At 43.7% G+C, this 20502-nt stretch overlaps 8 protein-coding genes across 8 annotated transcripts; 5 read left to right on the top strand and 3 right to left on the bottom strand.

The window, feature by feature from the left end:
• Positions 1-137: 137 nt before the first annotated feature.
• Positions 138-5056, bottom strand: LOC120893877 (heat shock protein 60A). Its single transcript, XM_040296059.1, has 3 exons — positions 4943-5056; positions 3472-3635; positions 138-3324 (listed from the first exon to the last, which is right to left on the bottom strand). The coding sequence occupies exons 2-3, from the start codon at positions 3631-3633 to the stop codon at positions 1765-1767; spliced, it is 1722 nt and encodes a 573-aa protein (XP_040151993.1). The 5' UTR covers positions 3634-3635; positions 4943-5056; the 3' UTR covers positions 138-1764.
• LOC120893878 (p53 and DNA damage-regulated protein 1) lies at positions 3682-5056 on the bottom strand. Its single transcript, XM_040296060.1, has 2 exons — positions 4943-5056; positions 3682-4354 (listed from the first exon to the last, which is right to left on the bottom strand). Exon 2 carries the CDS (start codon positions 4239-4241, stop codon positions 3828-3830), a length of 414 nt encoding a protein of 137 aa, XP_040151994.1. The 5' UTR covers positions 4242-4354; positions 4943-5056; the 3' UTR covers positions 3682-3827.
• Positions 5057-8393: 3337 nt separating this feature from the next.
• On the top strand, positions 8394-9864 carry LOC120894911. Its single transcript, XM_040297786.1, has 3 exons — positions 8394-9328; positions 9408-9479; positions 9538-9864. Exons 1-3 carry the CDS (start codon positions 8931-8933, stop codon positions 9629-9631), a joined length of 564 nt encoding a protein of 187 aa, XP_040153720.1. The 5' UTR covers positions 8394-8930; the 3' UTR covers positions 9632-9864.
• Positions 9865-12344: 2480 nt separating this feature from the next.
• Positions 12345-13260, top strand: LOC120894927. The gene is made up of 3 exons (XM_040297822.1): positions 12345-12518; positions 12592-12953; positions 13020-13260. Exons 1-3 carry the CDS (start codon positions 12381-12383, stop codon positions 13153-13155), a joined length of 636 nt encoding a protein of 211 aa, XP_040153756.1. The 5' UTR covers positions 12345-12380; the 3' UTR covers positions 13156-13260.
• A 95-nt stretch (positions 13261-13355) lies between these two features.
• LOC120906138 lies at positions 13356-14324 on the top strand. The gene is made up of 5 exons (XM_040317646.1): positions 13356-13490; positions 13572-13697; positions 13769-13926; positions 14007-14117; positions 14186-14324. The coding sequence occupies exons 1-5, from the start codon at positions 13356-13358 to the stop codon at positions 14322-14324; spliced, it is 669 nt and encodes a 222-aa protein (XP_040173580.1).
• A 418-nt stretch (positions 14325-14742) lies between these two features.
• On the top strand, positions 14743-17332 carry LOC120906212. The gene is made up of 2 exons (XM_040317753.1): positions 14743-15482; positions 17056-17332. Exons 1-2 carry the CDS (start codon positions 14743-14745, stop codon positions 17240-17242), a joined length of 927 nt encoding a protein of 308 aa, XP_040173687.1. The 3' UTR covers positions 17243-17332.
• A 339-nt stretch (positions 17333-17671) lies between these two features.
• LOC120895050 lies at positions 17672-18888 on the top strand. Its single transcript, XM_040298047.1, has 2 exons — positions 17672-18442; positions 18536-18888. Exons 1-2 carry the CDS (start codon positions 17757-17759, stop codon positions 18744-18746), a joined length of 897 nt encoding a protein of 298 aa, XP_040153981.1. The 5' UTR covers positions 17672-17756; the 3' UTR covers positions 18747-18888.
• Positions 18889-19049: 161 nt separating this feature from the next.
• On the bottom strand, positions 19050-20501 carry LOC120906263. Its single transcript, XM_040317846.1, has 3 exons — positions 19724-20501; positions 19258-19637; positions 19050-19185 (listed from the first exon to the last, which is right to left on the bottom strand). The coding sequence occupies exons 1-3, from the start codon at positions 19865-19867 to the stop codon at positions 19050-19052; spliced, it is 660 nt and encodes a 219-aa protein (XP_040173780.1). The 5' UTR covers positions 19868-20501.
• Position 20502: the final 1 nt, after the last annotated feature.

The following is a 20502-nucleotide window of genomic DNA, read 5'->3' on the forward strand; positions in this document are numbered from 1 at the left end:
TTCAGTTTGAAAATGACCACGAAAAAACGCTGCTCCTCTATCCTTCTTCCTGAATGTTCGGCTAGTTAAACAATTGAAACATTTGAAACCCACACTACCATTTAGTATATTATAGAACATACTTAACGCACCGTTTGTTCGCTTTTGTTAAGAAAATGGTAATCATCCGTGTATTTCACCAGTTTTAGTAAACTTCACTCGGAAAACGATCACATTCATCCAAGGTTTGTTGGCATCATACATCGACCATAGTTAAGTGATAGTAGGGGAGATTGGTTTTAACTTTCGAAACAAATAATTACATCTATCGAAATCATTAATTCCCCCCTTCCCCTTGCACTAGACCTTGGCCTTGATGAGAAAGTGTGAGAGACTACCTTTTCACTGCTCGCATGATGATTTCAACGAGCCCTAATGAACTATCCTTTAACAACAGGAGACTGACTGCGGTTAGCTTACTTTGATCGACAAATAAGAACTATCCTTCATAGCGGTTCACTTAAAATGTCTTTTTCCCTCAAACATATCCTTAACAAACCTATCGAAATGTGATAACTGAGATGTGCGCATCTTAATAAATCTGGTTTTGGTTGTTCGTTAATCACTGAGCTTTAATTTATTCCTTTTTCTTGGGAAGCTGATAGGAACACACGGCATGCCATGGGATGTGATCGAAAGCGGTACAATAGTTTCATCATCTTATTGTCCTTAGCCCGCAAAATTAAACCAAAAAGGAGAAATGCTTAATGTCAACACTGTTGTGCATGGCTTTCCAGAGTTTAATTCAAAGACTGTCCCTCTCCCCAGCCAATGGAACAAAGCGTTCTTCTTGAAAAGAACAGAATAAACGAGAAAAACTAAACAGAAACGTCTACAAACTACAATAATGGTGTGTCTATTACTACAATTCGCACTCAACTCCAAACTATACTTGGCTATTCCTCGCATCTCGCCTCCAATAACTCCGTTGGGTGGTTCAAGGGTAAAGATATAGCGTACTCTCTTACAGACTAAAAACTGATCGCGTACTGCTGTCGTCGATCCTTGTGGTTGTGTGTACAGGACAAAATGCATCCCACGTGCGTACTACTGGCTCGGGGTAAATCCTGCTTTTGCTTAAACTATCCTTTTCCTATCGCAGTGAGGAATAAACTCTACCGGAATTCCCTTCTCTTACTGCCACCTAGCCAAATAAACTATGACATTAAGTTTCTAAATATTGTTCAACTACGTTTCGCTCGCTCTAAATACAGCCCGAAACCCGGATGATATTACTCCCTCTTTCTCCCTCTCGGTTTATCGGTAGGGTGATGCGCGTCCGTGACGAGACGCGCAAGTGTGTTTTAATTTAAAACAAAACCTATACGCATTGCTTAACCCCTACCTGAACTGTTAACACCTTCGCGACGCGTACAGAGATGTTCGAGCGTGTTGAGAATATCGCCAATCGGCTGGAAACATACATTCTGGCGTTACAACGAATCCACGCTCGAAGCATGACATGGCGGGTGGAGCTGTTACACACAGCGGAAAGAAGGGATGATTTGTCGTTTTGTAAACAATAAATGCATTCAACTGAACTTTAAACTGCGAAGGTGTTCAAAGAAAGACGGCCGACCGTTCCGATTCAGGTGTTAGCTTGCTAGGACTTTCATCGATGAATCGAAACGCGGTCTCTTACCTTTACAGCTTCACACTCTCCCTCTCTCACTCTCTCTCTCTCTCTTTCTACAGTAAGGATAGGTTTGGATCTGAGGAGCTATCTTACATCATACCGCCCATGCCTCCCATGCCTCCCATACCGCCCATTCCTCCCATACCACCCATCGGGCCGGCCGGTTCCTCCTTCGGGATCTCCGTCACGACCGCTTCGGCCGTGGTGAGCAGCGACGCAACGCCGGACGCATCGGACAGCGCCGTCCGGACGACCTTGGTCGGATCGATGATGCCCTTCTCGATCATGTTCACATACTCGTTGTTGAGCGCATCGTATCCGAAGTCGCCCTTCAGCTCCTCCACCTTCGCCACCACCACCGACCCATCGACACCGGCATTCTTGGCGATCTGTGTGCACGGCATTCGCAGCGCACGGCGCACAATCTCGATGCCCGTGTTCTGGTCCTCGTTCGCTCCCTTCAGGTTGGCCAGAGCCGGTGCGCAGCGGATGAGCGCGGTACCACCTCCGGGCACGATGCCTTCCTCGACGGCGGCTCGGGTTGCGCACAGAGCATCGTTCACGCGGTCCTTCTTTTCGTTCACCTCCACCTCGCTAGAACCACCGACCTTCAGCACGGCCACACCGGACGACAGGCGTGCGAGACGCTCCTGCAGCTTTTCCTTCTCGTACTCGGACGTCGTTTCCGCGATCTGGTCCCGAATCTGGTCCGCCCGGCGGTTCACGTCTTCCTGCTTGCCGCGTCCCTTCAGCAGCAGACAATCGTCCTTGGTGATCGTGATCTCGCCCACCTGGCCGAGATCGGACAGCTGCACATCCTCTAGCTTGACCAGATTCGCATCATCGCCAAACACGATGCCGCCGGTGCTGATGGCCATATCGGACAGCGTCGACTTGCGGTTGTCGCCGAAGCCGGGCGCCTTTACCGCGGCCACCTGCAGGCCAATCTTCAGCCGGTTCACCACCAGCGTGCTGAGCGCCTCGCCGTCCACGTCCTCCGCAATGATGACCAGCGGCTTGCGCTGCTGGTTCGCCATCTCCAGCGCGGGAATGATCGACTGCACCGTAGAGATCTTCTTCTCCGAGAACAGCACGAGCGCGTCCTGGAACTCGACCTTGGCGCCCTTGCTCGAGTTGATGAAGTACGGCGAGATGTAGCCCCGGTCGAACTTCATGCCCTCGATCACCTCCAGCTCGTCGTTCAGCGTCTTGCCGTCCTTCACCGTAATCACGCCCTCCTTGCCGACGCGCTTCATTGCCTCGCTGATCAGATCGCCGATCGCGCGGTCACCGTTCGCGGAAATCGTTGCCACCTGGGCAATCTCCTCGGGCGTGTTCACCTTGCGCGACAGCGTCTTCAGGTGCTCCTTCACCGTGTCGACGGCCAGCATCACACCGCGCCGGATCTCGACCGGGTTGGCACCCTTCGAGATCTTCTCGAAGCCCTCCTTGGCGATGGCGCGGGCCAGCACGGTAGCGGTCGTGGTACCGTCACCGGCCTCCTCGTTCGTGTTGTTCGCCACATCCTGCACCAGCTTGGCGCCAATGTTCTGGAACTTGCACTTCAGCTCGATGCCCTTCGCCACCGTTACACCGTCCTTGGTGATTTTGGGCGAGCCCCAGCTTTGTTCCAGGATGACGTTACGTCCCTACGAGATTAAGAATGGGCGCGAGAGACAGAAAGCGCGCGTTAACATAAATGATCGAAGGAATGAGGACGCACCCTTATCAGCAGCGCAACAATGTCTTATCGCACTTGCTACCCCACACAACAAGAACCTTCTTCTATAACCCACCTTTGGTCCCATCGTGACGGCAACGGCATCTGCTAGCACATCGACACCCTGCAGCATTAGGGCACGTACTTCAGGCCCAAAGCGCACATCCTTAGCGTAGCCACGGCTGGCAGCGACCTGTCGGGCGGCAGCAACACGCAACACTGTTGGCAAACGGAACATTTCTGGAATGGAGTGAAGATTAAGAAACAATTTAGAAAAACGGTAAGATTGCTATATTTATGTGATTTTATTAAGTAAATAAACTTATGAGATACACGAAACAGAAAGAGAGCGCGATCGACATCGCCCTATCCCGCCTTAACTTCTAATACAGTGTACAGTGTAAAAACGACCCACATCCCTACACTTCGTCCTCAAAAACCAGGCAAATTCGACCGAATGCCAGCAATTTCCGCATTGCTTAGTGGTTTCAAATTGAACCCGCGCAACGGCTGATCGTGCTCGAGATCGCGCTGCTTTGCAACCAGCAGCTTCTGCTCCATGCGTATCCGTTCGATCTCCGCCTCCGTCGTTTGCTGATCCTTGCGCAACAGCTCAACCGCGGTGTGGCGGTCGCGTTTCATGAGCATCGAACCGATCGTTATCCAAACGCGCTGCTGCGTCTCGGGAATGTGCTTCTCGATCAGCCGGAGCGCCTCGCGCGTATCCTGCCGCCGTTTGTCCAGCTCCACCAGCTCTTGCTTGTAGGCCAAAATTCGGTCGGCAACGCGCTCTGTTTCCAGTAAGATTTCCGTCAGCTTGCGCTGATCGGATACTTTCGTTTCCATGGCAAAGAAGGGCGTACGTAGTTGACCCTAGCAACCGGCGTACACCATGTGCGTAAGAAGGGACCGCAGCAGGTGCGAATGTACGACCAATAGTGACTTTGGCTTTGCCGGTTCTGTCAGGAGCGTGTGTACGATGGGGAAAGGCGATTGCAGAATAAGACAAAAGGAAATATTAGAAAGCAAGCATCTGACCGAGGAATCCAGCAACCAATTCCTCCATATTGTTACTACTTCAACATCAAATCATTGATAACCAAAAGCTAAGTGAAGCGACGTGTACTGCATCGGTCCATTACCACACGCATTCGGCATGGGAAGCAATGGATGAGAGTTACGTAATTACGCAAGCACATGAGGGGTCGTCAGTCCGGGATTGCTTACCGGAGTATGAATGAAAACTCTACAATTTCACCATAAAATTAAGCATCAACATGTACAGGTACGAAAGGAATGTGGCCTCCCATTGCCCGTCACTTTCATTATTTCACAAAAATAGTAATTCGCATCCAGTGCACCGCAACGAGCCGGCACACTGCGAGGATGATGAAATGTTCTGGAAAACACGAGAACTACCACAGACACACCGTACCCAACACGCGACAAGCGGTGTGCATAAAAACCTAACCTAAAACAAACGCGTCTTCGATGCACTTGAGTAAACCTTTTAAAACATGCTTGTTACGCACTTTTTCTAGACTTACCGCTGTTTTGAGATGATACTTTTAGCACAAGTTATACACAAAAACTTTCCCTATTCCCGGTTTCTCGTTCCGGAGCGATGGTCTCGTGCGTGGATACACCTCGTTTTTCGGGTGGCTGTGAAATGACAATCGATAGAAACTTTCGGGTTCGGTTACCATTCGCCCCGGCAACTTGTGCAGAGTTGGTGGTCTCCTTCGTTTTGACCCACCATGACAGCTGTCAAATGTGACAATTCCCACAGCGGGCACATTGTAGGGGTCCTATGACCCATATTTTACATGAATGTTTTTATTGGACAATGTTTGTTCCATTTCATTCCAATGTCTGCAAAAAAAGATAATCCTAGTCAATATCAAGTTAGCATTATAACTTCAACTCTCTCAAAATAGCGTCAGCATTCTAAATTGCGCCCCCTACAAAACGTTCCAGTTTTATCGTTCTAGCAATCAAATAGCCATGTGTGCTATAAATAAAGGATATATAGGTACAGTAGAGCGGCTGTTATCAGGAGTGGATCAATTGGTGGGCGGATGAACCGGCTGGCTGCTTAACCGGGCGCATGAATTTGACAGCTGTTCAATGATGGGCAAGGTGGATTAAAGAGATCAGGTGATGGAATCTAGAGAATTTGGACAATAAACTTGATACAGTAAAACGCAAAGTGGGTAGAAAGGAGGTGTCGTCATGTAGAACAATTGGGCATCGAGGCTTTAGAAAAAAGCACAAAACCAGGATCGACGGCAGTTGTCAAATGCGACGAATGTTGCTGGTATTTGGATATGATAAATGAATTGTTTTCGTTTGATAAACATTTATTTAGCACTAAAAAAATGTATTTTGCATCCACACTCTATAAATCGGCATTTTACACGTTATAATGCTGCTGCTGCCTGTAAACAAATATCGACGGCTGTTGTCAAACTGAATCTCAAAATGGTAACATCACCGACAAACCGACGTGACACTGGCGTTAAAAAAGTGTCCCACACGAAAGTACTGTCATTTACCAGTGAGGCGAACACTCCTGTCAAAGTAAGCTCTGTTCACTGCTGCTTCGATGTAAACAACTTTTCTAAATACAAATGGCGAAGGAAGTGTGAGGCAAGATTTTGTGAGTATTATTGGACAAAACACCCAGGAAAATCATTTTATAAGTTTTCAAATCAATGCAAAAGATGTGAGAAGTACATAAAACAATACGCATTGGAATTTGCGAAGAAAAACAAAAAGGGGGTTTAGCAGTTTCTTCTCTGTGTCAGTGTAGTAAGCGAATCATTATAGAGATGGCGCTAGTGTTTAACGTATTTTCATTTGAAATAAGGAGACAACTTTTGAAGCTCATTTTGTTCGAAGTGTCACGTCGGTTTGTCGGTGGTAACATACCAAACGCTAAGAAGACACCTCCTCTATATTCCACCTTGAGTAAAACGTTGATTATCGGCTTAACCATGCATATAAATTTGACAGCTGTTCAATCGTGGCGGACATTTGAAGCTATAGTCAAGTTGATAGGGGAAAGCGGGGTAAAATGGCACTGTTAAGGATTTTGCTCTCTGCACAGGCAGAACTTGACCTTGAAAACCCAAGCGCCACAGAAGCTTAATCTGTAATCTGACGACTGGAAAATCGAATATCCATATGAAAAAACGGGAGCTCCATAGCTTCTTTGGTTTGCTCAATACATGGCGTATTACAACTCATCACTCTATTGCTGTCCTTTTGTTGCAATGTGTTTCGACAAGTTTCATCTTATCATGGTTACTTTTTTCACGTGAATCATAGCTTCATTTCATGTGCCTGGATGTACATTCTTTTTCTGTAATATTTTATATTTTATTTTATATATAATATTTTCATTGTTAATTTATTGAAGTTTTTGAAATCTTAGGTTATGAATCGTTCATTGGTGGTATTAAGAATTGTTTTTTTTCAATCAATAGAAGTCATTCATTGCGTGTTAATTTGCCAATAATGCAGATGAACATCTCGCCCCACCTAACCATATTGCCCTAGGTTTCCCTAAACATTTTTTGGTGCAGCTACTCAAATAACCAGCTCGAACTTTATAGTTGATTTGAGGCTGTTTAACAAAAAATCGTTCCGACTTCGTGCATCGTCGTACTTTGTGGCTGATTAAGAGATAAGAAGTACTTTGCGGAAGTATGGCGCTTTTTAACTAGCACTCGGTACTCTCAGGAACCTTGCGGCTGTTTAGGGCGGTGGCAACCAAGGTGGATTAAAAATATCAGGTGGTGGATTAGGGCCTTTGGGGGGTCGCCATAGTTGAGGGACTTTACGTCATTTTAGAACCGTTGACCATTGGTTTCCGCACACAAAGCTTAGCAAATATAACAGATTTCTTTGTTATTATGTGCATTTTAGTGTGTCTATTGATTTTATCGAAAAAACGTAATATATTAACAAAAGATTTGATGATTTGTTTATGCACGAAATTTAAAATCATGCTAGCATGAGTTCTAATCTCAAGTAAATTGTCCATGCGGCTCGTAGATAATGAGGAATTAAGGTAAAAATTGAAAAAAAAATGATTTCTTAATTTTTATCATCAAAAATGTCGAAAACACAAAGAATTCTAGAATAAATTCACAGAATAACACAAAATAACACTTTAATGTATGTTTCAATGTTGAATAAGAAATACTCACATAGTCCAAAATATATTTTTAAAGAATATTTATTCGAAAAAATGGGGTAGATAAATTATTTGAACAAATTTAATAAATGTAAACAAAGTTTGAATCCTGGGGACCTTACGTCAAGTGACGAATTGTCAAAATGCACTAGAGTCCACCACCTGATATTTTTAAATCCACCTTGGGTGGCAACGCTTTTTCGCATGCGATTTTATCGGACGGCCTGTCAAATTTTTGTATGGGATTTGACAGATAACGTCGGACGACGAAATCGCACGTTCGACGTTATCTGTCAAATCCCATATAAATCTCGTCCGATAAAATCGCATCCGATTTTAATGCATTTAATAATGCATGACATCGGTACGAGGTGGATCTTCTCAAAGTGTCAGACTGGGGCCGTCAATCGTCTCTTGCCATCATCATCTCTGCTGCACAAGTCTTATCTAACTAATCTAATTAATTGAAGAAGGGATTTTAAGTGAAGCGACTGTTTTTGTACAATGAATTGTGATACATTTCGTGTAATTTATGAATATTAAGGATTTAAAAATATACAGATACACACAAACAAAACAAATCCTGTTGTTCATTTTATCGATGACGCTTGCTTGAAAATAAAAAATAAAGAAAAATAATCCCCGGCACCCTGGCATAAGGAAGCTGCTTAGGCGCTTTTTAGAAGGGCCACCTGGAACTTTGATGCTGTTTATCTACTGCAAAAGGCGAATTCAATCAGCGATCTTTAGCATGCCAAAATTGGCTGCAATTTTTAATATTTGGGTATCTTGTGTCTAGTGATATTTTCTATAATAACATTCTACTAATGATTAATCGATTGATTCAAAGTGAATTGTTAGTAAATCGAGTGAGTTTTCCGTCCGGTCCCGAGCTGCCCGGATAATCGACGATCTACTGTACTCGATACCCTCGCAATGATTAACGGGATGCTCCTGCGTAAAATTTTGGTCAACTGTAACACGCACCAAGCCCATAGTTAGCCATGACCGTGCAGCGCTGCGCACCAGTCCCAGTGTAGTTTAAAGGGAAACAAAAGAACCCGAATGTGCAACGGTAAGTTTTCATTCATAAAAAGACCGGCAAAATTTATCAATGAACGAAAGCGCGCACTTTTGCAACCTGCTACTCGTACGGTGTAGACGTGCTTCTTTGTACCATTCGTTCGTCCGTGTTCGTGTGTGTCCGTGCGTGTCCAGTGTCCTTTGTCTTTTTGTTAATTTAAAAGGATCAGCTTTTAAAGCCATTTAAAGGGCCATCAAAGAATAGTGGTTTTTTAGAGTTTGTAGAAGTTGGTTTTAATTTGTTCCAAAAAATGTACACCATACGCGAGGAAACGTTCGAGCTGGTGAAGGAGGTGGTTCTCAGTGAGGAGGATCTATCCGCATGCGGTGCGCTGGTGCCATCGAAGCTTACAGGCCATATAGTGTGGAAAGACCACCGAATGCTGGATTCCGTGAATGAAATGTTGGCTGAGCTCAGATTGACGGACGATCTTTCCAAGCTTCTGTTTGCACGCTCGGCGGCGTCTGGCGCGACTTTTGCCCCTGAATTGTCACCAACCGATTCGGATGGGTCGAGCAGCTACTCGCTCTTCAGCAGTGGCTCCTCCGAGCTGGATAACGAAAACATGAGGATGGTGTGGAACAAGCTGGCCAGCGATGATGCCCAACAGGACGGGTGCGAATTCTGCACAATCGAACCGAGTGATAGGTAAAAGGCGCTTGTCGCACGCGAGTGGCAGTAGCATTACTTATTATTCTCTCTCTCTCTCTCTCTGTTTTTTTTCTAGACAATTCTATGTCAAGCATCAGACTTATGCAAACGGAAAGCTCTGCTGTCCTGTACTTGCGGCTTGGGAAATGTTAGTACGCTTAAATAATTTATATATGTTTTTCTATAACGCATTTCTTTGCTTGCAGATCTCAACGTGACACAGCGGCTAAAAAAATTGCCATTAAAGAATATGGGATGTGTTTTAAAACCACCAAGCAGGAAAAGTGTAGCAAGAACTGAAAACCTCAAAATTGTACTTTTTTCTAGATTCCGATATGTTTATATTCATTATTTTATTTCACAAATGGCTGTTGGTTAGTCAAAGGTTCTAACTTTTGTAGGATTAAGCATTTTTTATTGTACTTAGCAAAATGTAACACCATGATCCTTATTTATTTTAAAAATTACTCACAATGTTCGTAAAATTGAACCAATCGATATTTGCTAGGCATTTTTTTTTTAATATTCCCAATTTAATGATCTTACACTCCTGTGAATTGAAAAGTATGAAATGAATTTTATATTTATAAAGTAAAATTATAATTATATAATTTATAAAAGTAAAATAATCCTTCCTTACAGTACAAACTGCAAGTACAAACTAACAAGGTTAGGGTAGTTTAAGGATGATAGATAGGGTAAACAAGTTAGATAGGGTTTTTTTTAACGATATTGTTATACGATATTGAAGGTTATTGTTGGTGAAGAGCAAACAATCAAATTCGATACATTAGTTTTCATGACATTAAAACGTATCATAAAATGGAAATTATAAATCAATCGCTACAATTACAAAACAAAGTTATTGTAATTGTTACACAACCCAGATAAACGATTACAACGAACGATTTAAACAAAAAATATAGTACAAAGGTAAACAATTAGAAAAGGGTATTACCTAGAGGTCTTTAGAATTGTAGAATGATACAGGATGAAAAGAGCATCCTTCTGTCATGAGCGATATAATCAACAATCAAAATATAGCAGATTAAAATCAGTTTTCTTATGTAAGTAAACCAATTTTGTAACACTTTTCATACAAGGATAGCATGTTTTTTTAATTGTTAACGTCAAATTTGTTGTTTTTGTGTTATTATTTACCTCTCTCAACCATTTAAGGCAAGTGATTTCTTGATGGAAGCTTGCAAATTGAAGAAGAAAAAAAACACACACACACGCGTAAACTGCAATGGACTCTTGAATAGTTTGAAATGTACTTCGTCTGCAAAAAAGCAAGTGTTTTAATGTTTAGAATTGATTTTTCTGTAATAAATGTCAGTTATAACAGAGTTTGTACAGGGGTTTTGTCAATTTAGTGATCAAAATTTCAAATTTGAGATTTCATACATGCCCAAGATCCAATGAAGTAAAAAGAGCGAAGATTGTCTATTATCATAAAACATGTTAAAAACGCTCTAGCCATGCTACAAAATCGAGCAGTGACGTTGAATATAAAGCAAATAGTAGAGTTTATTCTCATTTTTAAATAAAATATTTGTTGAAATATTGTATACAACTTTTACACGTTTTCTTCTGATCTACAATAAAATATTTGGTCCTGATTCTAATTATTTTAACACTTATTATGCATCACTATACTAATTCTACTAAATTTCCAACGCTATTTCCTACGCTAATTCCTACGCTAATTCCTACACTATTCATACGCTGCACATTTACTACCGGCTATTGTTTATCGAATGGAAATGGAATTGAATCGGTTATAGACCTGGACCAGGTCCAAATGTCGTTTCGAATCTGAATCCGGAACAGTTTCTGGTACTGTTCCTGATATAAATGAAATAGGGAGCTATTTCCGAATCAGCATGGGTTCATGATCGGTTCCAGGACCGGTATGTGTTAAGTATCAGTTCCAGGGTTTGTTAATGGTAGGTTCCAGCACCGGTATGGGTTCATGATCAGTTCCTGGATATGTATGACAAGTATTATTTCCTGAACCGGGTTGGGGTCAGTATTAGTGTTGAGAGATTCAGGATTTGGAAGATTCGAAGATTCAATCCTTAGAAGGATTCGATCGGATCTCGTTTGTAGGAATCCCTAAAATATTTGAATTGAAAGGAATCCCTAAATTTGAATCCCTAAAAGATTCCTTTGCGATTCTGATTGCGATTCGATTGGGATTCGTTTGCGATTCGATTGGGATTCGTTTGGGATTTGATTGGGATTCTGATTGGGTTTGCTTTTCTTTGGGAATGGGATTCGTGAGGGATTCGATTGGGATTCTGTTTGAGATTGGGATTGCAATTCGATTGGGATTCTGATTGTGATTGGGTTTGCGATTCGGTTGGGATTCTGATTGCATTTGGGATACTGATTGCGATTGCGATTGGGATTGCGAGGTTCAGTAACCAGGTTCAGGACCGGTATCCTAATACCAGTAGTTCTTGAACCAGAAAAAGTGATGTATTGGTGTCAGGACCGGTATGGCTTTGGTTTTGGGTCTGTTAAGGGGTCGTCCTAAGTACATAATTTTAATTGAGTTTCGAGACCATTGTTTTCAGTGTACCTTTTACAGTAAAGGAGATCTTTTAAATTTAGTTGCGTAGCCCTGTAACCTGGCCACATTAACTAGTGATAGAAATTATATTGAAGCTTGCTTTTCGCATAATGATTTGTGTAACTTGACTGGATTAAATTTCGTATGTTAGAATTCATTTGAAGCCAAAAGAAAAAATAATTTAAAACATGCAATTTTTCTTATCGATCTGCCTGTTACATAGAAGGAAACGGTTTGTGATTTGAACGTTCCGCTTTATGTTCCAGCCACATGGTACCACAGGGCATTTCTAATGGGTCCACATCACACCCTGACAGTGGTGTGCAATTGCAAAGTGCAATATTTAGCACCTGCATTAACGCCGCTAGACTCATAACGGTACTGCTGCAAAAAGTTTGCCATGCAGCCTGTACTTTCCTCGCGACTGTAGCTCATTTTAGTTGCACTGTGAACATCTGTACGATAAGTACCATGTGGGGAGAACGTTGGTACCTAGTCCTTCTCGTACTATCCCCTCTGATGCTTTGGCATTACGCAGCCTCATCATCCTTCACCATGGAACGCCAAGAACGAGCCGCGCTTGTGTTTCCCCGGGGGAGTTCAATGGGTGTAAGTGACCCATTGAAGGCCCATTCAGGACAGTTCGGTTCGGTTTATTAAAGTATCTCGACTTATGTCCCAGTACCTTTTAGCCATCGCCATCCCACTGCTCGTGCCGGGTCGGAACATCTATCTCTCGCACAACTTCGAAGCGAACTACGGTGTCCCATCGAACGAGACGCAGTACTTTCTCTGGTATCAGCGCTTTAAGGATAGCGATTTTAACATCACCAAAGCGATCGCAACGAATCGACGGCGACGCAGCAGTGCGACCCAGCAGCCTGGGCTGAGCCGAAGCTACTTCTACGATCAGCTCGAGGAGCGCATGGAGCTGTACGGGTTCAATGCGACCGGTTGCATGGAGCGGCTCATTTGCGAGATGTCGGAACTGCCACTCCACGAGCATAATGGTGTGTTTGGTGATGTGCTGAGTGTGATCTTCAGGTAGGGTTGGTTTGTAGTAAAACTTTTCGGAAAACGTGAAAAAACTATTTATTTACTATTTTCCAGGCCATCGTCTTCCGTTCGCGAACCACTGCCCGTGTCGTACTACGAGGCCGAATCGCGAGGAACCATTGAGGGATGTCACCGATATCGGGCATTTTGCCGTACAGATCTGCTCGGACTGGTCTCAACTGTGCTGTAGTGCGTGTCACCGTCACGTTCCCATTTCTTTGCTCTCTGTCTGTGGCTAAGCGCGCTTTGAACTCTCCAAAACGGGAAGACAATAAAATCGGTTAATTTAATTAGAGCTTCAAGCATCAGCGTTTTGTTTCTGTTGATAGGCCGAAAAATGTGTTGCAGTGGATTTGGAATGGTTAGTCGTGCCTAACGCTACCGAGCAGAATGATCACCCTTTATCGCTGGCTAGTGATGTTGGCCGTACTGTCGATCGCGCTTAGTGACGGTGCTGCCCCGGAGCATGACGTTGTCAAGAGCCGCCAGAAACGTATCGTGTTCCCACTGAACGCTGCTATCGGTGTAAGGCGGAATACGTTTGGGAGTGTGAATCAAGTTTACTAAAAAAAAACTAAAATAATGAATTGTTTCTACCTTTATTAGATCATTTTTGCCATTGCCGTACCGCTAGGCATACCGAGCAGGAACATCTTTATGTCGTACAATTTTGAGGGCAACTACAACAGTCCGCAAGATGCCAACGTCTTCACCGAGGGGTTCGGAAACTACGTAAGTACTGGCTGGTTTTTATGTGTGATCCAGTGAAAAGTTCTTCAATTTCTGGTTATTTCTTACGTCAGATAAAAGGTATCGTGGAACCACTCACCGCACCATCCGCCCCGGTAGAGCAGTATGGTATTAGAAAGCGAAGTGCGCAAGAGAGTGTGACTCGGCCCAAGATCACACCGCAAGTAACACGAAGGCAGATGTACAAAATGCTCCAGAAACAGCTTCAGGGGTATGGTTTTGTTTAAAAGAACATTATTACTACATTCCCACATGCCACACATCTTTCCCACATCTTTATGCCATTTACAGCCAACACTATCATGGAAAGAAATGTCTGAAGCGCATGATTTGTGAAGCGGCATTGCATCCATTCAGTGAAGCTAATGGCGTTGTTGGAGACATAATGCAGATACTGTTAAGGTAGGGAAGTCGTAAGTGAACCGTACTCCGTGCTCAAACGGATCTAACAAAGGCTACATATATTGCAGTCCCTCGACTTCAATGGATGAATTGCTGCCGAAGGAGTATTTAATCGCGGAAGTTGCCGGACAGAATGGATCGTGCGACGAGTATCGACAGGACTGCCCAAAGGATCCGCTTGAGATTGTTAGTGTTTTGTTTGAATAAATATTTTATGTACGCATATACCTGTTTGTTTAATTTGTTATCAGTATTAAGACACCTCTTTCCGAAGTTAATAATTAATCTGGGGTCTATATTCCTGCGCCCTATATAATCCGGGGTCTATTGGGGACTTTCCTTTTTTCACATTTTGATTTAAAGCTGTATACTTGTCACTGCTATAGAGCCAATATGTTCTCTCTAAAAAGAGCTCAGTTTTCGGTGACCTATTTAAGGAAATATGTCAGCGGTTCAGAATTGACGTCAAATGCTCTGAAGATAAAAAACAGTAACGCGTGAAAGGTGCCAAAAACCAGCGACCATAACGGAATTAATTAGATCAAAATTTCACTAGCGACGGAAAAACAACGATCTATTCTATCAAACGTATCGATGAAAGACAGTTACCGTCTAGCGTTCAAACATGTGCAACGTACTCCAGTGGCTACATTTTATCCTGCCCTTGTTGGTGGTACCATTTGCCGCCAGCGAGAACACAACCGATCACGATGGCCCGCTGCAAGAGGAGGGACGTCTGCTGGTCCGTGGCAAACCTGTGCTAGTGTATCCGGCAACGGCGCCCACCCGACACCAGCTGATCGGTGGTATCGGTGTGCCTGTGCAAGGAATTCCTCACTCGGTCGTGTTTGGCTGGGTGTTGAAGGCACAGTACTATCTGCCGAGTGTGCCAGGGAACTATGAGCCGATCAATCTCGAGAACTGGAACGAAAGCCGGCGTGCGGTTCCCGATCGTACACGTCGATCGATCGAACGCTATGAGGTGGATAATGTACGCATCCGGGTGGAACCACTGCCATTGGAAGATGTTACGAACAATGCGGCGCATGGCGACGATGATTACTACGACGAAGAGTTACTGGACGAGTTCAGCGATCATGAACAAGTAGTGCCTGGGGAGGGGCAGATGAATTCTGATGATGGAGAGCCTAAGGATTCTCCGGGCGAGGCGGAAACGAACGCACATCCGGAAGATTATAATGTGCCCAACGGGAGATGGATGGTGTATAGGGCGATGGAAGGTCTCAGCAGTGGATATGGCTATGGCGGTAGGGCCTGTGTGTTGCGGAGCATTTGTGAAGCGGCTGATGTGCAGTTTACCCACACCGGAGGAGTGTTTGCGGAGCTGCTACACATCATGTTTAGGTGAGTGCTAGGGGGAAGTAGTGTTTTGAGTGTGTATATCTAAAATAATGTAGTAATCTAGTACATCGTGATATTCTACAATCGATGTCACTCAAGCAGAGGTTGGTTTATCAGACTATGATTTTCGTGTATAAACTGCTCAACGGTTACTTACCACAATTTCTCGGAATGAGAGTGGTCAGAGGATCGCATATTCATCAGCATTTTATTTGAAGGGCTCATGATCCACGACTCCCTAACTATAACTTGTCTGTGGCCAGAAATTCAATCTTTCTTAAGGGCTTTCAATTTTATAATAAAATGCCAAGGTCAATTAGTTCTGTTGGGCCGCTGTTTAAGTTAAAAAAAGATGTGCTAGTTATGTTAAAAATAGTGTCGTTTAATTGGTAGTGTTGTTTAGTGTAGTTTTTCATGTAAATTAGGAGATACTTCGACTGACAGCTGTTTGATGATGATTATGTTTTTCTTTAACTTTTTATTTTTTGCTCTCATGAGATTACTTCTTTTTGTTTTAAAAAACATAAGAATAATAATAATAATAATAATAATAATAATAATTAAGGATAATCTTTTATTTAATATACCAATAGACAAAAATTAACATTGAGTAATCAGTAAATTAAAAAAATGTATGTGACTTCACAGTATTGATACTCGCGCGCAACATATGTGGTTAAATGTGGAGTTGAATGTGAGCGAATGGTATGGGAGATCCAGGGTTCACGGGTACATGGATCGACACGGAATGTCTCTTGGCATTGCCTACGTAGACGAGGTGTGAAGTTGATTGTGTTGTGGGGGTTTTTGGGGGTCACCTATGTGGGTGGTTTGCCTGGCTCTCACATGTGACCTGTGCATGCTTGCTAATATCCACATCCGTTTCCGTATTTATATAGTTTCCGTATTTATAAACAAATGGGTTGAAACATAGCAATAGAATGAAGGTGCCTTTCATATCCATAGTTTGAAGATTTAAATGAAGATTTTAATTAAATAGTAGAAAATTTTTATGTAAATATACAACTATATTCAATGTAAGTATTAATTAATGATCAATTAATTAAGTATTTATTTTTGAAACATTATCGTTAGCACAATTATGTAGATTGTAGTTAGATGGTAGGGTAGCAAGGCATTCAGGACCTCATTTTTCACATTAATTCCTAGTTTTCAACCCACTCGAAGGTCCTGTCGATTAGACAAATTCAATAGATTATAAAGTTCGCATTTAAATTTCGAAGTTCTGATCATATCTTTCAAACAACATCATCTCTCTCTCTTAACATCCTTAGCTAATCAGCCATTTACGTGTCAAAAGTTTGCTTTACGCGAAGTAGATGCCGCTATTTTCATAATAAAACAAAATATGAGGAATATGGTATTGCATCTGAGTGCAGACTTCGTCAAGATATATAATTTTATCGCTCCTCTTACTATAGCTACATTTTTTTTTCATTCTGTTAATTCAGTTAATGTTATAGGCGTATTTTTACTATAGCTGTGTTCTATTATTTATTTCATTTCCTTCACAAACTCAATCTTTTTACTTGTTTTTTTTTATATTTTTTTTCAGTCCCTCTACGACAAAAGAACCAATCTCGGAGCACCGGGACAATGAGTACTTCCGGGCAGAACAGTTAGGCCGAGCCGGAGCACCCTGTTCTAAGCTATTCCACGAATGTTCCACTTCCCTGCTAGACATGTTCTCCGGTGTGCATGATCTTCACCCAGCAGCATCATCATCGTTCGAGCCCAAATAACATCTCTGCCATCAGTAACTTTCACTTCCAGTACAGTTCTGCCTGCCGTACTACGGTACATGAGAAAGTCTCAGCCTCGATGTGACACCGTTTACACAACACAAGTGACCAATAAAGTAATATAAATAGCTACGTATTCATATCGCACTTCTTTTACTTCGGCTTTGCCACCATTCTAATGCAAAAGAGGTCATGCAATTCAACGTAAGTCGAACGGCTGGATACATATTCTGCCGTCAACAGGCTCACCCCTCGCCGCACCGAGGGAGAAACACGGCACTGCAAGGTGCTTAATCTATCACGGCAAGGTGCTAACACGGGATGGCAAGTACTTGTTAGTCAGCCTAAAAAGGAAGCCTCTTCTTGGGGTGATCGCAACCGTGGCAATCATTTCAAACCATTTGCTCCGCTTCGGTTTCGTGTGCGCGTGTGGCGATCGTTCGCGTTGCAACGCAGATCTACATTCCGTTTACTCCACGTAATTCCAGCGCTCAAAATCGTTCACCCTTGCAGGATGGCACGGCGGATGGAGCTCAGCTACGTTCTCGGAGTGCTGTTGCTTCCGCTCGGGATGGCCGACTTCATACCCTGGCTGATCGTGCCGGAAACGGCCCCAACACGCCATCAGCTGATCAGCGGCATCGGTATCCCCGTCGGCACGCCGGAATCCATCACGAGCGGCTGGGTCATGAAGGCGCAGTACTTCCTTCCCACCAAGGTGGACGACCTGAAGCCACAGCTGTGGGACAACTGGAACGACAGTCGGCGGGCCCTTGCTAGGCGCGATCTTTCCGGGCTGCACGTTCCGGTAACGCAGCTTCCGATCGGTCACGCGGGACACGAGCGCTACGTGGTGGACAGTGTGCCGGTGCGCGAGGAACCGCTCGACAGCTCCAACGAAGAGGAGTTTGACGACGGGGACGACAGCTACTGGAAGGATCCGGAGGATGAGCAGATTTTGCAGCAATCGGGCGAGGATGGGCTGCGGTGGCCGGCGGCCAAGGAAATCGATCCATCCCAGCTCGAAGGCTACAGTGCGGAACAGTCCCGCTGGACCACGTACAAGGCGATGGAAAAGTTGAGCGAAGGTTACGGTTTACCGGGCCGTGCGTGTGTGCTGCGCAGTGTTTGTGAGTCCGCGGCGGCACCGTTTACCCACACTGGCGGTATCTTCGCTGAGTTGTTGCATATCGTTTTTACGTGAGTTATTCAACGCTGTGTGTTTGTCTGTGGTTCAGAAGGACAATGTTTTAATGTGTATACCTTTATGGTTGTTTTCCATGATCATCTCAGCCCCTCAAGCACCGAGGAACCACTGTCGGAGCATCGGGACAACGAGTACTTTCGGGCGGAACAGCTCGGACGTACCGGGGCACCCTGTGAGCGTATCTTTCCCGAGTGCGTACACTCGCTGCTGGACATCTTTACCGGGGTGCATGATGGGGAAACGAACACGATGCGATTGCTACACGACGAGGTGCAAGCCTATCTTATGCGGAAGTGAGTGTGTTTGAGGGCACTAGAACGGGCGCTCACGCAGACTCACGCTGTCAGAAACGTTTACTAGTCATGTTTCGGGTATCTTTCAGCATTAAATGTAAGAGCTTATGTTTTTTTGTGCGTAATAAACTAATTTTACTTCTTCATCTTGTAAGACTTATTTTGGAATACTTTTCTAAACCGAATCTTAATAAAAATCTATCGTTCGATGAACTCAAAGAACACGAGATCTTCACTTTGATTCGGATATTTTTACACAATACTGAAGGCGAGTAACTCATGCTTGTAATGTTATCACTCATTTATTTCATAAAATCAGACTTATCGCCTCCAACGGATCCTTGGGGCAGTATCTACTATACTTGGCACAGTTTTCTCGCTTTCCGCTTTCCTCGGCGTGATAAAACTCACCAGGCAGTCCCTCGTTGTACGATCCGGAGGGCCTGTAATTTAATTAAAGAATTTTAATACACTTTCACACCTAAAAAGTCACACCTTTGATAAGAAATACGCACGTAAACACAAGCTGCAACAGATCGCCGACTATTCCGTTCCCATCGCGCACCGGGTGTTTGGCCAGCTCGCAGATCATGCGGAGTATACACTTCTTTCCGTCATACCCGTGCCGATTAAGGTTGAGCTCAATCATTCGATATACCTTTTTGCGTGTAAATCCTGCTGTTGCTGTTGTTGCTGCTGCTGTGGTACGTATTGATCGCTTGTCCTCAGCCGCTTCGCCCTCTTCCGGATGTATTTGATCGTTGTCCACCTTCTTCAGCACGCCCTGGGTAAAATCGCTCGCCTTTCCGGGCATGCCATAGTTTGCCTCGAAATTGTACGCCAAAAAGATGTTCCTATCCGGTATGAGCAGTGGTACAGAAAGGGCGAACAAGATCTGAAAAAAAAAACAAATATCGCCCGAACGTATTGTTGTTTCATTCCCTACTTTTGAGTTCGTACATCAATCTTCTACACACTTACCCCAGTTGCACTATCGGATGTGAATACCAACGTTCGCTTGTGACGATCTTGCAGTCGCCCCGTCACGCCTGGCTGCAGCTCGACAGAGAGGGCTTCCAGTGAGCATGCGGCCAACGCTAGACACGCGATAAAGTTTGATTTCATCTTACACGCACAATATTTCACTGCTGTTTCACGGTTCAGCGCTTGTGGTGAAATAAATGTCTCGGCAACGTGTTAACGCCCGGTCCATTGGAAAAGTACTTTTTTCGTACCGTACATTAACGCTTTTTACCAATTATCATTCCCCAACAGTAAGCGTGTCAAGTGAGGAAGCAGAGGGCAACGGTTTATTTTTTTTCCTTTTTTTCCAACCAGTGTGTGGTGGCCGGATGTTGTGGATGTTGTATATGAAGAGATTCCGATCAAGATAACTTGTATCTAGTACATCTTCTTCTTTTTTGACACATTCTAACCAACATTGAGATGGGTTTGGTAAGAACTACGGGAAATTATCTTTGACACAGCATGAAAGCCAGTTCATCAATCGAATCACGTCCGGTAAATGCCTACACAATTGCCATTAGATCACTCGAACCGCACCAAGCAATCATAAGATCATATTTTACACTATTATTGTACTGTAGCAAAGCACTTTTTATGCTAAACTGTCTACTAAACTCTCCTAAGTTGGCCATTCTAATGTTTTTTTGTTTTAAAATAGCAATGCATATGCCTCACCTTCCACGATGCATCCATGCACTGACCAACAGAACAACTCTGATCTGGTGGGTGTATTC

The sequence above is a fragment of the Anopheles arabiensis genome, chromosome 2, assembly GCF_016920715.1.
Source record: "Anopheles arabiensis isolate DONGOLA chromosome 2, AaraD3, whole genome shotgun sequence".
Classification (NCBI taxonomy): Eukaryota; Metazoa; Arthropoda; class Insecta; order Diptera; family Culicidae; genus Anopheles; species Anopheles arabiensis.

Bases quoted from the DNA above. Each gene is read 5' to 3' on its own strand.
- LOC120906212 (XM_040317753.1), top strand. From the start codon at position 14,743: ATGTGCAACGTACTCCAGTGGCTACATTTTATCCTGCCCTTGTTGGTG. The intron at 15,483-17,055 runs GTGAGTGCTAGG...ATTTTTTTTCAG, and splicing joins CTGCTACACATCATGTTTAG to TCCCTCTACGACAAAAGAAC.
- LOC120895050 (XM_040298047.1), top strand. From the start codon at position 17,757: ATGGCACGGCGGATGGAGCTCAGCTACGTTCTCGGAGTGCTGTTGCTT. The intron at 18,443-18,535 runs GTGAGTTATTCA...TGATCATCTCAG, and splicing joins TTGTTGCATATCGTTTTTAC to CCCCTCAAGCACCGAGGAAC.
- LOC120893878 (XM_040296060.1), bottom strand. From the start codon at position 4,241: ATGGAAACGAAAGTATCCGATCAGCGCAAGCTGACGGAAATCTTACTG.
- LOC120893877 (XM_040296059.1), bottom strand. From the start codon at position 3,633: ATGTTCCGTTTGCCAACAGTGTTGCGTGTTGCTGCCGCCCGACAGGTC. The intron at 3,325-3,471 runs GTGGGTTATAGA...TTAATCTCGTAG, and splicing joins CCGTCACGATGGGACCAAAG to GGACGTAACGTCATCCTGGA.
- LOC120906138 (XM_040317646.1), top strand. From the start codon at position 13,356: ATGATCACCCTTTATCGCTGGCTAGTGATGTTGGCCGTACTGTCGATC. The intron at 13,927-14,006 runs GTATGGTTTTGT...TGCCATTTACAG, and splicing joins CTCCAGAAACAGCTTCAGGG to CCAACACTATCATGGAAAGA. The intron at 14,118-14,185 runs GTAGGGAAGTCG...CATATATTGCAG, and splicing joins ATAATGCAGATACTGTTAAG to TCCCTCGACTTCAATGGATG.
- LOC120906263 (XM_040317846.1), bottom strand. From the start codon at position 19,867: ATGAAATCAAACTTTATCGCGTGTCTAGCGTTGGCCGCATGCTCACTG. The intron at 19,638-19,723 runs GTAAGTGTGTAG...TTTTTTTTTCAG, and splicing joins CATCCGATAGTGCAACTGGG to ATCTTGTTCGCCCTTTCTGT. The intron at 19,186-19,257 runs GTGCGTATTTCT...ATTAAATTACAG, and splicing joins CTGTTGCAGCTTGTGTTTAC to GCCCTCCGGATCGTACAACG.
- LOC120894911 (XM_040297786.1), top strand. From the start codon at position 8,931: ATGTACACCATACGCGAGGAAACGTTCGAGCTGGTGAAGGAGGTGGTT. The intron at 9,329-9,407 runs GTAAAAGGCGCT...TTTTTTTTCTAG, and splicing joins ACAATCGAACCGAGTGATAG to ACAATTCTATGTCAAGCATC. The intron at 9,480-9,537 runs GTTAGTACGCTT...CTTTGCTTGCAG, and splicing joins GTACTTGCGGCTTGGGAAAT to ATCTCAACGTGACACAGCGG.
- LOC120894927 (XM_040297822.1), top strand. From the start codon at position 12,381: ATGTGGGGAGAACGTTGGTACCTAGTCCTTCTCGTACTATCCCCTCTG. The intron at 12,519-12,591 runs GTAAGTGACCCA...CTTATGTCCCAG, and splicing joins CCCGGGGGAGTTCAATGGGT to TACCTTTTAGCCATCGCCAT. The intron at 12,954-13,019 runs GTAGGGTTGGTT...ACTATTTTCCAG, and splicing joins GTGCTGAGTGTGATCTTCAG to GCCATCGTCTTCCGTTCGCG.